At 36.9% G+C, this 15,411-nt stretch overlaps 9 protein-coding genes across 9 annotated transcripts; 3 read left to right on the top strand and 6 right to left on the bottom strand.

Moving 5' to 3' along the window:
• Window positions 1-2: 2 nt before the first annotated feature.
• EIN_178440 (hypothetical protein) lies at window positions 3-787 on the bottom strand (the record flags this gene model as incomplete). The annotated part of the gene is made up of 1 exon (XM_004260630.1): window positions 3-787. A coding segment is annotated over one exon (785 nt), but the record flags the coding sequence as incomplete, so codon positions are not given.
• Window positions 788-1,044: 257 nt separating this feature from the next.
• On the bottom strand, window positions 1,045-4,062 carry EIN_178430 (tpr repeat nuclear phosphoprotein/ctr9, putative; the record flags this gene model as incomplete). The annotated part of the gene is made up of 1 exon (XM_004260629.1): window positions 1,045-4,062. One exon carries the CDS (start codon window positions 4,060-4,062, stop codon window positions 1,045-1,047), a length of 3,018 nt encoding a protein of 1,005 aa, XP_004260677.1.
• Window positions 4,063-4,316: 254 nt separating this feature from the next.
• Window positions 4,317-5,296, top strand: EIN_178420 (hypothetical protein; the record flags this gene model as incomplete). The annotated part of the gene is made up of 2 exons (XM_004260628.1): window positions 4,317-4,925; window positions 5,000-5,296. 2 exons carry the CDS (start codon window positions 4,317-4,319, stop codon window positions 5,294-5,296), a joined length of 906 nt encoding a protein of 301 aa, XP_004260676.1.
• An 80-nt stretch (window positions 5,297-5,376) lies between these two features.
• On the top strand, window positions 5,377-6,017 carry EIN_178410 (ADP-ribosylation factor, arf, putative; the record flags this gene model as incomplete). Its single annotated transcript, XM_004260627.1, has 2 exons — window positions 5,377-5,551; window positions 5,620-6,017. The coding sequence occupies 2 exons, from the start codon at window positions 5,377-5,379 to the stop codon at window positions 6,015-6,017; spliced, it is 573 nt and encodes a 190-aa protein (XP_004260675.1).
• Window positions 6,018-6,038: 21 nt separating this feature from the next.
• Window positions 6,039-6,923, bottom strand: EIN_178400 (hypothetical protein; the record flags this gene model as incomplete). Its single annotated transcript, XM_004260626.1, has 3 exons — window positions 6,039-6,391; window positions 6,438-6,805; window positions 6,862-6,923. The coding sequence occupies 3 exons, from the start codon at window positions 6,921-6,923 to the stop codon at window positions 6,039-6,041; spliced, it is 783 nt and encodes a 260-aa protein (XP_004260674.1).
• Window positions 6,924-7,182: 259 nt separating this feature from the next.
• EIN_178390 (hypothetical protein) lies at window positions 7,183-9,852 on the top strand (the record flags this gene model as incomplete). Its single annotated transcript, XM_004260625.1, has 1 exon — window positions 7,183-9,852. One exon carries the CDS (start codon window positions 7,183-7,185, stop codon window positions 9,850-9,852), a length of 2,670 nt encoding a protein of 889 aa, XP_004260673.1.
• Window positions 9,853-9,970: 118 nt separating this feature from the next.
• Window positions 9,971-12,553, bottom strand: EIN_178380 (vacuolar proton ATPase, putative; the record flags this gene model as incomplete). The annotated part of the gene is made up of 1 exon (XM_004260624.1): window positions 9,971-12,553. One exon carries the CDS (start codon window positions 12,551-12,553, stop codon window positions 9,971-9,973), a length of 2,583 nt encoding a protein of 860 aa, XP_004260672.1.
• A 505-nt stretch (window positions 12,554-13,058) lies between these two features.
• Window positions 13,059-13,715, bottom strand: EIN_178370 (hypothetical protein; the record flags this gene model as incomplete). Its single annotated transcript, XM_004260623.1, has 1 exon — window positions 13,059-13,715. The coding sequence occupies one exon, from the start codon at window positions 13,713-13,715 to the stop codon at window positions 13,059-13,061; it is 657 nt and encodes a 218-aa protein (XP_004260671.1).
• Window positions 13,716-14,384: 669 nt separating this feature from the next.
• EIN_178360 (hypothetical protein) lies at window positions 14,385-15,044 on the bottom strand (the record flags this gene model as incomplete). The annotated part of the gene is made up of 1 exon (XM_004260622.1): window positions 14,385-15,044. The coding sequence occupies one exon, from the start codon at window positions 15,042-15,044 to the stop codon at window positions 14,385-14,387; it is 660 nt and encodes a 219-aa protein (XP_004260670.1).
• Between the last annotated feature and the right edge of the window lie 367 nt (window positions 15,045-15,411).

The raw sequence follows: 15,411 nt of genomic DNA, 5'->3' as shown, positions 1-15,411 counted from the left end.
TTACACCTTCATGTGTGACATACTCATCATTATATCCAATAGTGACCATCGCATGTCCACCTTCCGGTTCAATAGTTCCATGATAATTGAATTCACCATCAGTCGAGTACATTGGCATGACGAAAAGCGAACACTTCTCACTCAAATATTGCATGTCTTGTGGGCAATTAACAACTTCGAAGAACTGTGTGTTACAGAATTTTTGATATTCTTCGGTGCATGGAATGTAATATCTCGAGTCGTGGATCAATGAACCAAACCCAACGGGGATTTTCTTTTTGAGCATCAATTCCTTTGTTTGTTCAATGTTATAAGTTGTCAACATCTCCGAAATATCAAAACTGATAGGGTTCGTCTTCAACGCTTCGTCCATCCCGTCACACACAAATTGCGTCTCTGTGGTTTCCGTGTAAGGGCAAACAGCGCTTGGAAGAATCTTATCATACAAAAACGGGAATGAATAGAACCAGTTGATTTCACCTCCTTCGGTTGATCCATACATCACATCATCGCCTGGAGTGTTACATACAGACGGATACTTTTGACAAGCTTGTTCCATTAAAATGGCGCTCGACTGAACGTTCAGCCGAACAAACTCGTTGTCTGCCAAAAACCCCTTTTGGCGGCCGTTTTCACGATATGAATGCTCCAACATGCCTATGATCCCAAACGCCCAACAAGTTCCTTTGTCCAATTGATAATATCTGTTTGTGGGGAAGGCGTATCCCCATTTGCTTGGGAGGGCCACCGCCAAGCTGACAAAAACGACGAGGTACTGAAATACCATCTCTGTATTTTTTTACAGTTCGCAGTTCCTTTGCTTTTCCAAAAAGCTCGAATTTTACTGAAGCTTTTTCTATGGTTTCAGTTTTATTCGATATCCTTCGGATAAGCCTCAGTATATGGGTTTTAAGTCTAGTTACTTATTAGTTAATATATTATACTGCGAATTGTTTTATTTTGAGAACAGAGAAAAGAGGTGGTAGTTGTTATAATAAATTAAATTATAGTTTTACTAGATAACAAATAAGAATGTAGAGTCAGTTATATCTTCACTACATCATCTTCATCTTTTTTGACCTTCTCTTCTTCCATTTTTTTCACATCCTTCTTCTTCAAAAGCTTCCTGACGCGCTTTTCAGCTGGTTTTTCTTCTGCTTTCTCAATTTTAACTTCAGTCTTAATTTCTTTCCCATCTTTACTTTTATTATCTTCGACAAGATTGTTGGATTTCTCTGTATTTGGTTCTTCTTCCATTTTAATAACTTCTGGCTTTGGGACAACATCTTTCTCCTCTGCTTTGGGTTCTTTCTCTTCAATACCACTTTTGTGTTCTTTTTCATTCTTAACACTTCCGCCCTCTTCATTCTGTTCATCTCCTTGTTCGTCATCAATAAAGTTTTCAACTTTTCTTCGCTTCGATCGGAGTTGTCTTCTTTCGGTTCCATTGTCTTCTTGGAATTCTTCACTGTCAACTGTTTTTCTCAGTCGGTCTCCTTTGTCGCGTTTGCTTTCTTTCTTCTTTTTCTCTCCTTCACTTTCCATCCGCGCTTGATTCTCTTCAAGTCTCTTTCGGATCTCTTCTTGTTCCTTTTGTGTCTTATTCAGAAGTGCTATTTTGTCGTTCTTCTTCTTTTCCTCCTCCTTTTCCTTCTCGTCCATCCTCTTCTTCTCTTCTTCCATTCTTTCCAATCGGCGTTTCTCCTCAAGTTCTTTCCTTTTGTCCACTTTCTCTTTCTCCTCTCGTACAGCCTTTTCTATGTTCGCCTTCCACTTCTCCTCAAACTTCGTTGTAAAGTCCACCAAATCGCTTTTCCCTTCCAAATACTTCAAACTCTTCTCAAAGATCGTCTCACTTTCCTTCTTCCCAAGCGCACTCGTGTTAATAATTCGGTCAAAATAGACCCAAGCGACGTACGCGTAGTTATAAGCTATGTCCGCAGTGTCTGAAACTTCATGCGCTCGCTCAAGGCTTTTCAACGCCTGTTCAAATTTCCCAGAGACAAATTGACACTCCGCAATCGAGTTCAAAACAGTTGGATCGTCTCCATATGTTTTGCAGATGTACGTGAATGTCGCCTCTGCTGTTGGGTAATTCCCAAGGTAGAATTGAAGGGTCCCAAGACTGAACGCAACTTTTTTGTTCGGTTGCTCTTCATTCGTCTTCGCAAGAATTTTGCAGATCAAGTCGATTGGTGGGACGTAGTTGTCTACTTTGATATCGACCAAACACATCGCAAGACCGTTCAGTGCTTGAATGTTCGTCACATCGTGTTTTAATATTTTCATATACAGTTCCACGGCCCTCTTCTTTGCGTTCTCGTTGTTCTTCCCAAATTTATAGTAAACGTTAGCCATTCCCAAAAATGCGTATAAATTCGATCGATTCTCTTGTATAACACTCTCAAACAGTTTCATCGCTTCCTCCAATTTCCATTTCTCCGTCTTCATGACACCAAGTAACACCTTCGCATCTTCACACTTCGGATAACTCTTGATCGCTTCAACCAATTCGTGTGACGCTAAATCATACCTCCCTAAGTCCCAGTAATGATAACTAATCCTAATATGACAATCAAAATACCACGGAGTGGTTACTAACACCTTTCTATACTCTTTCTCGGCTTCGTCCCACCTCCCAAGCGCTTCAATACATCGACTTTTATTGAACAAAGTGGTCGCGCTTGCTTTCCCAGTGCTTTCCGCTTTCTCAAACCATTTTAAAGCCGTCTCGTACTCTTTCATGAAGTAATAGCAGCACCCAATATTATTCAACGCTTCCTCATTTTTGTTTTCAATCTTCTCGTAATGCATTGATGCGTGTCGCGGCTCGCTTTCTTCAAGTAACATCGCAAGAGTGATCTCAACCTTTTCATCTGTCTTGATCAAAGACGCTTTCGACAAATTTGCGATCGCGTCGCTCTTTTTATTCAACTTGAGTTGACTGTACCCAAGAAGTTTCAATACGTCAAAGTCGTCACTAATCTTTTTCACAACTATCAGAAGGCGGTCTTCGACTTTCTTGTACTCCTTCTTTTTAAACTCGAGTTGTGCTATTCGAAATCTGATCTGTGGCATACTCTCGTCTTTGTCCATCTTCTCGGCTTCAAGATACTCCTTCATCGCGTCTTCAAACTTCTTCTCAAAGTGTTTGACTCTCCCAAGAGTGAAGTGTCCATAAGCTTTATCTGCGGTATTACCTAATTCGACTATGCGTGTGCAGAACTCCTCAGCTTTCTTGTAATTCTTCGAGAACATTGCGGCTTCAGAAAGCACATACAAGACATCCACATTATTCCTATCAACAGCAAGGGCTCGTTCCGCAAACAAAAGTGCTCGTTTGACGGCTTCTGGCGTACGTAAATTCCAATATATTCGACTCAACGATACCAACGCATCAAGACACGTCTTGTCGAGCACCAACGCACTTTCAAAACATTTGATCGACTGTTTGAATGCTCTTTGGAGATAAAATATTCGTGCAGCACCACACCGAATCGATGGGTTTGTGGGTTGTTGCGAAACAGCTTGTTTGTAGTACGACAATGCAGTTCTCTCGTTGCCAAGTTTTGTTTCGAGGAGTGCCAAGCCCACTATAGCTGGCGTACAGTTGGGGTCGATCTCTAAAGCCCTTTTAAACTCATTTCGAGGGTGTTTGTTCATGTAGAAGTTGGTGTAACCCGCAATACAATGCGCTATTGCCGTGTCTCTTATTGTTGCATTTGAAAGTTTGTTCTCCACCTTCTGCACGTCGTTTTGTGTCATCTCTGGCTTGACAAGAAGTGACGCAGATAACAGCATGAATTGTTTTAATATGCTCTGAGAAAGCGTTGATGGTGGGTTGGACAAAATTGTGTCTTCAATGAATCGTGTGGCCTCCGATCTTCTATTTTCTCTCACAAGTTCTTGTGCAACTTGGAGTGTCGAGATGGGGTCTTTTCTAAAATATGAAGCGAGTCTTTGGAGATTCACTGAAATGGGTCGAGTGATGGTGACAAATCTCGTTGGGTCGATATTAAGACGAATTGGGTCTGGGAAGAAAGTATCTTTTACTTCAGACATCTAATATTAATAGTTACTTTTTTATCATTTTTCATATAATTAAATTATTAATAAAAAATAGAACTCAGTGCTATTATACGTCACAACAAATCTCAGATATTTCCAAACTATTATTAATAATATTAAACTATACTCAATGAAAACTAAAGAACGCATACTATATTTATTAAATGATTATAGTTTTGGAGCAAATTAATAGTATTTAATAGAATAAAAAGTCATTGATACTAATTTTGGAGGTAAGTGAGTGAAGCATGGAAATACCTGGATTAGTCGACAATGGAAACTATTATACAACGGTTGTACCAACGAACAACAGTATTTTCGTCAATTGCAGTGATGGGTGTATATATGAATACACACACGATTTAACTTTGAAATATAGATATGAAGATGTGAATGCGTTGTGCTTTCAAAAAGAACAAATTAGTGATGAAACGTATGGTGTTGATAAAGAAGGCTCAGTCTTTCAAATTGATTCTCGTACAAATACTTTAAATTATCTATTTAAACCTAAAAACAGTATTATAGAAGAGAGTGGAATTGATGTGAAAAATAATTTTATTGGTGTAGCGTACAACGAAGTTCTTAAGATGATTGACAAAAGGAAAGGCGTTGTTATATACAAAATCGATGAAGCGCATAGTGACAATATCATTTCAGTCAATTTTCTTGATGAAGAGACTGTAGTTACTGGTTCACAAGATGGCTTGTGTTGCACTCTTAATTTCAAAAATCGGAATGAAGGTATTATTGACACTGTTAATATAGAACGTCCTATTTCGTATGTCGCGATTTTAAGTTCACACCACTATGCAATACAAAGTGATGACAATACCTTTGTGTTATACAATTACAACACTGTTTGTGTCTTACTATATTATATTATATTTAATATAATATAATAAATATATAATATAAATATAATAACATATAGAAAGAAACTGAAGTTCAAGTAGATGACTTTCGATTGTCTTTTATTCAAAGTACAGATTTATTAGTAGGGAGTAGTATGCTTCCCGTGTTGGAGTATAACAAGAAGATATTAGTTGGTGTTTCGACTTCCAATGGCGAAGTGATTTATGGTGGATATGAAGGGACTGTCACACACAAAACAGTGTTTCAGAAGCACACAAGCCAAGTACGGGATTGGTGTGTATTTAACGACCGAATGTACACGGTTGGAGAAGACTTAAACGTGTTTTCACTTTTTCTGAAAAGTTCAATTGATTGACTTTGTCAGCATTTCCAGTTTTTTGATAAAAGCCATTGAAAACTAAAGAAACTCAAAATTACAAATGGGTTTGTGTTTTGATGAAATCATTTATTTCATATGGGAGCATTTATTCACATCAAGGAAGTCTGATTTCATTCATTTCATCATTTTTCTCATCGCCAGTTCGGATGTTAATACTTGGTTTAGACTCTGCCGGGAAAACGACGATTCTCTATCGCATTTCAAGTGGGGTGACCATCATGACTGTACCAAGTTTGTTGAATTGATCAATTAACTATTATAATACTATCAATTAATTCTCAATTAATTCTAACGAAGAGCGGTTGGGTTTAACTTGGAGGAATTGGAATACGAAAAGATGAAATTTAAAGTCTGGGATTTGGGGGGACAAGAATCCCTCCGCCCATATTGGCGATGTTACTACTCGAACACCAACGCGATCATATTTGTCGTGGACTCGTGCGATAAAGAACGAATGGAACTCGCAGGCAAAGAACTTCATTTTATATCACAAGAAAAAGAACTCAAAAACTCCGTCATAGCCGTTTTTGCAAACAAACAAGACGATGTTGCGCATGCGATGCCTGTGGAAGAGATCGCAACAGTGTTGAAATTGACTGAAATGAAAGATGTGACTTGGTCGATATTTAAAACGAGTGGAATCACTGGGGAAGGCATAATGGAAGGAATGAGTTGGATTGCAAGTAAGTGCAAATGATTCTACAAAATAAGTAATAAATTAATTGATTTCACTCGTGTCGTTCTCACCATACAACTTTTTTTGAAGCGTCTCGTACTTTTCTAAGAACTCTGGAGATATCGCACGATTTAACCCAAACGATCGTTGAAGGTTTAATATCGTTGTGTGACAATATACCGCATCGGGGTGTAATTCAGTGTTGTAATGAATCGTTGCATGCGCAGTTTTATCCAATTTGGAGAACTCGCGAATTCGCTTTGATTCAACTACATTTGGTTTCATCGAATATATAAACGCACTGGAATCAAATAGCTTTTTTAAAATCAATTTGACATCGACTAGGCCATTGGTTTGACACTCATTAGCAATGGATACCATTGTTGAGAAATGTACTTATTGTTAATCCTTGATTTTTTATTATATAAATATATAACAAACGAAGGGTTACATTGATTGATAATAGTGGAATATTGTGTTGTGTATTATATAATGTATATAACGTGTACAATGCAGTGATTTGTGTTGGGATACTTTTTGTGTTTGTCATACAAATATCAATCACGACTTGGAACGCCATTTGAAGAGTGACTTTCGCGATGTCATGAGAAATTCCTTCGAATTGCAATACCAAAGGAAACCCCGAGTTGATCCAAATTTGTTTGAAATCAGCGAAATGGTACAATTCGTTTGGAAATTTTTTGAAAAAGGTTGTAAAGTCTTTATAAAGTGGGTCACAAACATAAGCAAAATAGTCTCTAGTGTATGATTCGATATATAATGTTTTCCTCTCTTGTATTTCTTTTTCTCTAATTGTCAAACCAGTTATTGTAATAATTAAAACGTCTTTGTTTTAAAAACAAACTCTTGACTTGATACTTCAATGTCGTTCAGTTGTTTGTCTATTAACCCTCCACCTCTCTTCATGTTGTGATTTATCAAAAAAATGTTTTTTAATTTGTTTTTTTTTGTGTTTTTTTCCTTACCAAAATAGTTGTTTTATAACCATAATTATTATTTCATTCATTTGTACTATTAATTGTGATATATTTACTATTACTAAATTGTATTATTAGTAATAATAAAAAGTGTTATACCAAATACAAATAACGCCGAATCACCAGCCAAAAAATTGCGAACAGCACCACAAACTAAAAATGTCTTCACTAGATCTTTAAAATCCTCAATGTCCATTGTCTTGCTCTTATCGCTTCTGTCGATAGTGTATTCCATCAACGACCAGTGCACTTCTGCCACTGTTGTTGATTTAACACTGCAAGAGGAGTTCACAACAACAGAAGACACAACAGTCACCCCCCTTTCTTCGGCCAGAGTAGGTACCCAAGTCCGAGAGATGCATGGGAAGTGGTATCGAGTTGAGACTGCTGGGTTAGGTAATAAAATAGAAATAGATACCTGTATCTTAGGAAACACGAATTATAACTCCAAGATCATGGTATTTTCGTCATGTAGCGATGGTGTAGGTACAAATTTAGTGACCATGAACGACGACTCTTTTGCGGGGTGTGGGTCTGCTGCGCGACTCTTGATGTCTGATATTAAAAAGAGGTCGTTTTATGTCTTTGTTACTGGGTCTGAAGTGTCCGACGTTGGTGTTTTTGGACTTATGATACGACTCCTCCCACCACCTGAAAATACACAATGTCCAAAAGCTATTGAAATCAAAGACTTTCCAAAGTATGTTGAAGCTGTAACTACAGGTATACCACCTAACTACCATGGCCTTTCTGGTGTGTTCTATCACTTCAGAGGGAATGGAAAGAGAATACATATCGGCACATGCCATCGAGCAACTAATGTCGATACTGTAGTCAATGTATTTGATGGATGTGAGTCGATGAATGTTATACCAACAGATCATACGGCGTGCTCTGATGGTAACATGGGGAGTAAAGTTCATGTTGACACTATTGTAGGAAAGGAATATTTCATTCACTTAGCTTCCTCACCAAAGAAGAGAGGGATGTTTATAGCTTATTTTGAATTGGAAAGCTTGTTTGTTCCTATGAACTGTAACAAAGCAAGTGCAATCACACAGCTCCCATATGCACACACAACTACATTAGACGGAGAAGTCCAGAGTATGAGCTGTGGAAATACACTTCAGAAAACGGGTGCGTGGTATTCTATCATGGGAGATGGGTATGACTATATAATGTACACATGTAATAGTATGAATGGACCACAAGATGGCACTGTTATTGAAGTATTTGAGAGTTGTGAGAGTAATTCGCGATGTGAAATGAATGACAATGGCTGTGGATTACATGGGAAAATTAGTAAACGACTTGAGACTGGAAAGAATTATTTCATTAAAGTCAGTTGTGCCAATCCACATAGTAAGTGCAGAGTCACTTTGAATGTCGATAAGTTAAATACACAAGGTGATATCAACACGTGTGTGTTTGGTAAAGCAGTGAATGTGGAGAGCTTTGACGATGTCTTCACTGACGCTTTTGATGTTTCCCGCGCCCGAAAAATAGAGACGAAGTGTGGAGGAAGTAATACACAACGGGGTGTCTGGTATAAAGTGCAGAACAAAATGAAATATGCATTCCCCCTCTTTGTTCAATCAAATGTCATTCTAGCAAGCTCAAACAAACACACTGCAGAGATTCAAATGTATCGGTCGTGTTCTTTGGAGTGCGAAGAGAGACAACAGAGTGTTCATCGAGTGACATTAAAGCCACAAGAGACGGTGATGATATTTATAACTGCACCACAAGATGAAGGTCAGATGAGTGTTTACATGCGAAGAGACTTCAATCAACAACACGACACTTGTAAAACTGCTATTGAATTCAACGCGCCATTCTCTCTTGTTGAATACAAAAGTAATTTGGGGATGAAAACAACACCCGTTTGTGCGGGAAATGTTGTTGGCCGTCACACGGGGATTTATTATTATTTCCAAAGCCCAGTGACTGACACTATGGTAGTCGAAACGTGTGGCTTAGAGACTCAATTTGATACTTATGTTGAAGTCTTCCAAGGGTGTGGAAGTGACGCAACATGTGTATTGTCAAATGATGATGCGCCCGAGTGCGGAAGTTCAGCGAGTTATGTCAAATTTGAAGCGCAACAAGGTGCAGAGTATTACATCTACATTTCTGAGGCAAGCAAAGCCACAGACACCGAAGGGACTTTTAGATTGAATGTCTACACATTAATTCCTCCAACGCACTCGACGTGTCAACGTGCTGAAAATTTGACACCGGGACTGACACAGTACGCGCTAACCAAATACGCGTTTGACTCAGTGAGTAATTGCAATTTGAACGAGAGAAGAGATATATCAAGTCTGACATATGGGTCTATTTCTAAGAAACAGAAATCAAAGCAACATCTGAAGGGGGTGTGGTACAAGTACACTGCCACTGTCTTGGGGAAGTTACATGTGAACACTTGTAACGCAGCAACATCCGTCAGGACTCGAATGGGTATTTATAAGTCATGTGGAGTACAGAACGACATCTCATATCCCGACCAATGTGTGATTGAAAACACCGTGTCGTATCAATCGTGCTCGACAAGAGGCACTTATGTTTCTGTCAACTTAAATGCTGGAGAAACAGTGTTTGTCTTTGTTGGAGGAGAGACGGACAGAGACGTTGGATTTGTTGCTGTTGATTCTGACTTCCAGACGAGTGCGCCGGAGTTCAAAAGAATAGTGTACACCCCAAGAGTAGGACCAAGACGATTGAAAGAAAGAAGAACGTTGTGGTTCTTGTGGGCGTTCTGGCTCTTCTTCTACTCTGCGATGTGCCTTATAGTCTTTGGTGTGTTAAAGTATTTTGGAAAGAAAGATGACTTCCTTGGGTATCACGAGTTATAAGAATTTTTCATTTCTTGTTGGGTTGCTATAATATAGAATAATTAATATTATAAATTATAGTTTTATCATTCTTATAAAATTATTCATTGATTGGAAACGAAGAAGAAATAGAAACGAATTAATGTGTAGGTTTAAAGGCAAACGGGACGAATCGAACACCATCACCAAGATAAAACTTATTCTGGAACTCGACCCAATGAAGTCTTAAAGTGTGTAAGAATGCAGAGAGCGACTCCATCCCTATGAGAATGCCCAACGTGATCATCGCAAACACCGCAAACCCAAAGAAGGTTGTAATACAATTGTTCAGGCCAAGTAACAGATAAAAGACGTACTCCAAAAACACGGCAGAGAGTTGTGCATGTGCAAGAGACAAAGCCCAAAGTCTTAAGTATGATGCGGTGTTAGAAATACACCCCAAAACAAACTCAATTGCATGAATTGTGTTGAAAATGAAAATCTCAAGAATGGTGTTTCCTTCTTCGTCGTCAGGATCGTCTTTGACTCTGATCCACTCTTTCTCATCAAAATGATACGTCGCGTCCTTTCTGAACCAAACGTCTTTCAATCGACTTGACTGGATACGTGGCGCTTTAGGCTCGAAGAAGTCATCATTCACTTTATTCATGTCGTTCAGCTTTTGATCGCTCAGTAACGCGCTTTGCTCGATTTGATTATCCATTTCGAAATTTTGAGTCTTTTCCAAATATGGGATGTCTTCGGGCTTATCAAATGCATTCTCCACTATAAAGTCGTTGTTTTCAGGCTTAAATTCTTGATAATAATCATCCTTATTTTCACCATTCTCCACTCGCATTCGGTCTTTCCTTTTCAAAAGGATGACAATGATAGGCTTTGGAATTAACATTAACAACACAGAGATGACTGTTAATACAAATAATATTGGTTGTATCCCACTCTGTCCCGCATACATGCGATTAGGTGGAGTGACTACGCCATAGTTCTGGAACATCTCCAAGAAGACGTTTGTGATCATTGGAGCATTCGGAATGAAATGGATCCATTTCACAAGTATTAAGAAACATAAATAGCCAAAGGTACATGTCATGAAAGTGATTTCTGGCATGAACCTAAAGACCACATCTAACAAGTTTTTGAAGTGAATGTGGTTGATCAATGAGATCCAAATACCAACAGTCATCTGCACTACACCGACTAATATCGCCAATTTCATTTTCAGTGAATTATAGAAGTATAACTCATTATTCGAACTCTTCCAAATGGGATCAACTCCAAACGGATACACATACCCACTTGAACTCTTCTCATAATATTGTTCGCCTTGTTTGTCCCATGCAGTTCCGAAGATGTCAAATGCAATACCAAAACACTCGTTATAAAGCAGTCCAACATAAATTGAAAACATCCCCATCGCTAAGAGCATCCACCTCGCATCAAACAACATCAACACGATTTCGTTGAGTTCCATACTCTTTAACTTTCGTTGGAAAACAATGAGTGCTAATGCAAAGAGTGTCACTATGATACCATGACCAACATCTCCAAACATGATCCCAAAGAGCCATGGAAATGTGACCAAATAAAGAAACCCAGGATTCACTTCTCCATATTTTGGAATACTATACGACTCACACAAATCTTGTGCAGACTGAGAATATTGTGACGTTTCTATAAACGTTGGTGGAACTATCCCAGGCCCAGGTTGAATGACTCCAAAAAGTGGTTTAATAGGGCCTGAAACCTCTTCGAGAGCACTTGTGATAGTTGAAAATTGGTCAGTGGGGAACCACCCCTCTCCGCACAAATGGGAATGTCCTGCGTCGACGTGGAACATATTTAAAGTGAAGTAGACATCGCGTTCTCTAGCAATTGTACTCTTCCACATATTAATATTATCTGCTATAATTTTCAAGCACTGTCTTTTGGTTTCCAAAGCTCCAGTGAAGATGTCTGACATCTCTGAAAGTTCCTTTTCTCTCTCGATGAAGAATTGTGTTCTTTCTGATGTTTCTATTGGGATTTTGTCAAACATTCGAACCGTGGCCATTGAACAGACCATATGTAATTTGGCTAATACTTCATCGCCTTGAACAAATATGGCAAATACGGTTCTTCCAGTGTCTAACCCCGTCGACCGAACTATTGCAAATCCTCGTGAGACTCTCCATATTAAAAGTCGTAACGTTTCCCATCGATTGGCATCACATACACCAACTACATATTTCAATGTATCTGCTATCATTAAGTCTTTCATCTCACCTAACATATCCCCGATCACTTCAGTCACTTTAATCGACTCTTTAACAGTGTCTATCGCGCGTTCAGCAGTCGCTACATCAGAAGTCATTTGTTTCAATTCATTTTCTTGTCGCGTGAGTTCGAGAACTAATTGTTCCGACGACAATGTTTCATTCTCTTGTTGTCCAATAAACAAAGACTTCTCTTCAAGTAGTTTGGTTCGTTTAAAAAGTTTATTAAATCCCGGGCGGTCTTCCTCAAAGTGCAATGTCTCTTCAAAGACTCGAAGGATCCGTTCAATTTCTTCACATCGTTTAATTTCGTTGACAAACCTTCGATCAAAGCTTAACGTGTTATCGTTCAAGTCGTAAAATTGAATCAACCCAAGACGGCCTAAACGCTCAGCAGTCTCTATACATATCGTCGTCGGGACTATGATTTGCCCAAGCGACATTTCTCGGCCTCGAAACATCTCCCCCATTCCTCTCCTCTTTGCTTTTAAAATTTTTGAAGTTCAAAAACCGACACACATTCGTCATTTAAGGACTTGACTTGCTCTCTCCTCTTTCAACTCGTTTGTATTACTAACTTTTTATAACTATTTTACTATATTTTTACTATTGTGAAACTCCATTTTTAATTCACATATTTTCAGTTCATTTGATAAGTTTGATATACTTATGAGGAACTTTGTAGTCTTCATTTCCTGAATTATTAAATAAAATTTGTTTATAGAATTACATTAATTAATGACAGATTGATTTTTTAATAGATTCAAAAACTAAAATTGAAACCATTGAATAGTTTCTGTTACAATACGATATTATAACTATTATATATTAATATTAATAATATATATAATAAAAAAAAGAAGAACAACTAGTATTTGAGAGATGTGACATTCAGTAGTAAAAAGAACCAAAAGCTAAGCCTCTTTCAAATCAAAAAAAACCAAATAAATAAGAAAAGTCAATTTCTTGATGTCTTTAAATCTCAAGGTGATTGATAGACTCATACCCATAGTAATATTCCTTTCCAAAGACAATTTGTTCACAGCCAACTTTGTCGAAGGTTTCAGTTATGAACGCTATCATGTCTTCACCTATTCTTACAATATCTCTGTCGCATACACACACCCCCCACTTCTCAGACCATAACTCACTGAATTTAACAAGTTGAACAGTCTCGATACTTTCTTTGGACTTCCGCTCTTTATACGCAAAGTTGTCTTCACAGAGGAGTTTAAGTAAGTAATTACACGTGAGCGCAATTCGATTTCGTTGTGTGTACTTCATGACCTTTTGATGGGAATAGCCCGAAAGGCCTTCTTTCTTTGACTCGAGTTGTTTACATCTGTCCTCCAACTCCTTTTTGAAGTAAATCGTTTGTGTCTCGCGATGGAGCGACAAGATCGTCAAAAACGGAAGCGACTTCTTCGCGATCTTTGGCTTTTTTACTACAACTCGGTACCCACGCATTATCAGCAATCTTAACAACACACCTTGGATCTGCGATTCGTACGATTTGGACTTCCTCTTCGATAAAAAGAAAGGTTTTCTGTTGTGTAGGAGAGGGGGTTCGTCACTCTTTTCTTCGCGCTCCCCAGGCGGTTTAGCTTTGTCTTCACTGTTTGAACCTTCCATCTTGTTTGCTTCAAAATTGATTTCTTCAGTTCCTTTTTCGAGTTTTCTTTGATTTCACTTCCACTGCTCTTGGAAATTGTACGTTATAAACGTTTTGACTTCAATTTCTTATGGGTGTGTGTTTTACTATTATGTGGTAATACTTTTATTATACTTATTGGATTGTTTTATGACTCAAAGCTATTTTGAGACTTTGACATTTTCTTTTTTTTTTTTACAAACTTAAACTTAAATGAGTTTTTTACTATTCATAAATTATAAAATAAATATTCAGTATAATTCAGATCATTGAGTTTTATACAAAAATCCATTGAATTTAAAAGTTGAAAACTACAAACTGAAAGAAAGTAACTTAATAAATAGTTATAATTCTAGTATTTTTTTGTTTTGTATATATTTAAATAATTAATTATAGTAAATAAATTTAGTTTGTTTTTCAACAAATCAGTCAATTTGGAAAGATAAACAAAGAACCTTTACACATTTTATTTTTTTATTTTTTTCTAATTTATTTAATTAATATTAATTCTACTAATTAAATTACTTTTCTAATTTAATATTTTTATTTTAAACTTATTGATAAACAAATAGATTAATTGTTATAAAAGGAAAATTAAATTATTATAATATACTTATTATAATAATTAAAATAAAATGAATGCAAAAGAATTAGATTTCAGTCTTTAAGACAATAATCCTATCGACTGTATAAGTTTGGAACATACCATTTAAACCATTAACGTCTGTCTCTTCTATGCCTTGATAAGCTGATTTCAAATTTCTGTTATAAGATTGGTTAGTGCCAGGAGTGGTGACACATATTCTTCCCAAATGGTTTCCGATATCAAGCCAAAATGTTCCATTTGAGTATATAAAGAATCCAGAACCATTTTGCGACGCTCTAAACATTTTTTGTTCTGTGTTTCTGCCATCTCTGAAAAGAACAAACAAATAATGGTCGACATCATAGTTTTCAGTATACCTTGTCGTGTCTGCTAAGTTAACAATTGGCCGTTTAGCAAAACCACCAAAAACATTTCCAAACGTGTCGTTAAGAATCACAAATACATTTTCCTTGTGCATCACCGCCTTCACAAAAGAATTGAGTGTGCAGTCAGTCTTTGAGTCGTATATTCTTTCATATGTCTTAAAAGGAGTCCATTCTTGAAGTTTAGGGATATTGTCTGCAACAACTTTATCGAAATCAATGGCGATGGGGTTGTTTGAGTGTTGTGGTGGATTTTGTTGGTTAGCTTGGGAGTCTTGTTGGATTATAGTGCTCATATAGTATTGAAGAAAATCATTGATTTGTTTTTGTGAATAAGCCATTTGATATATTAAGATAACAAACAATTTCGTAAATTGTAATGTTTTAATGTTGATGTTTTTGATTATAAACATCATTAATTTTTTTTATTAAAAATCATTGGTGATTTTTTTTTCAGTTTCATCAATGTTGAAATCATTTACTATAATTGTTATAATGTATTAGATTAAGATACCACGAGAATTCAAATTGTGTGCATTTTTTTAATATCAATGTTTATTATATTTATTAGTTTTTTTATTATTAATTATATTTTATGATTTGTAAATAATAAATAGAGTTGGTGGAAAAAAGTCCAGCTTGGTAAAAATAACAATATTTTATTGTAAACAACCATTCATTATTAGTTTCTATTTTTTTTTTTTTCGG

This window comes from Entamoeba invadens (genome assembly GCF_000330505.1).
Source record: "Entamoeba invadens IP1 unplaced genomic scaffold scaff_1105074725183, whole genome shotgun sequence".
In the NCBI taxonomy this organism is placed as follows: domain Eukaryota; phylum Evosea; order Mastigamoebida; family Endamoebidae; genus Entamoeba; species Entamoeba invadens.
This window is presented reverse-complemented; position numbering and strand designations above follow the sequence as displayed.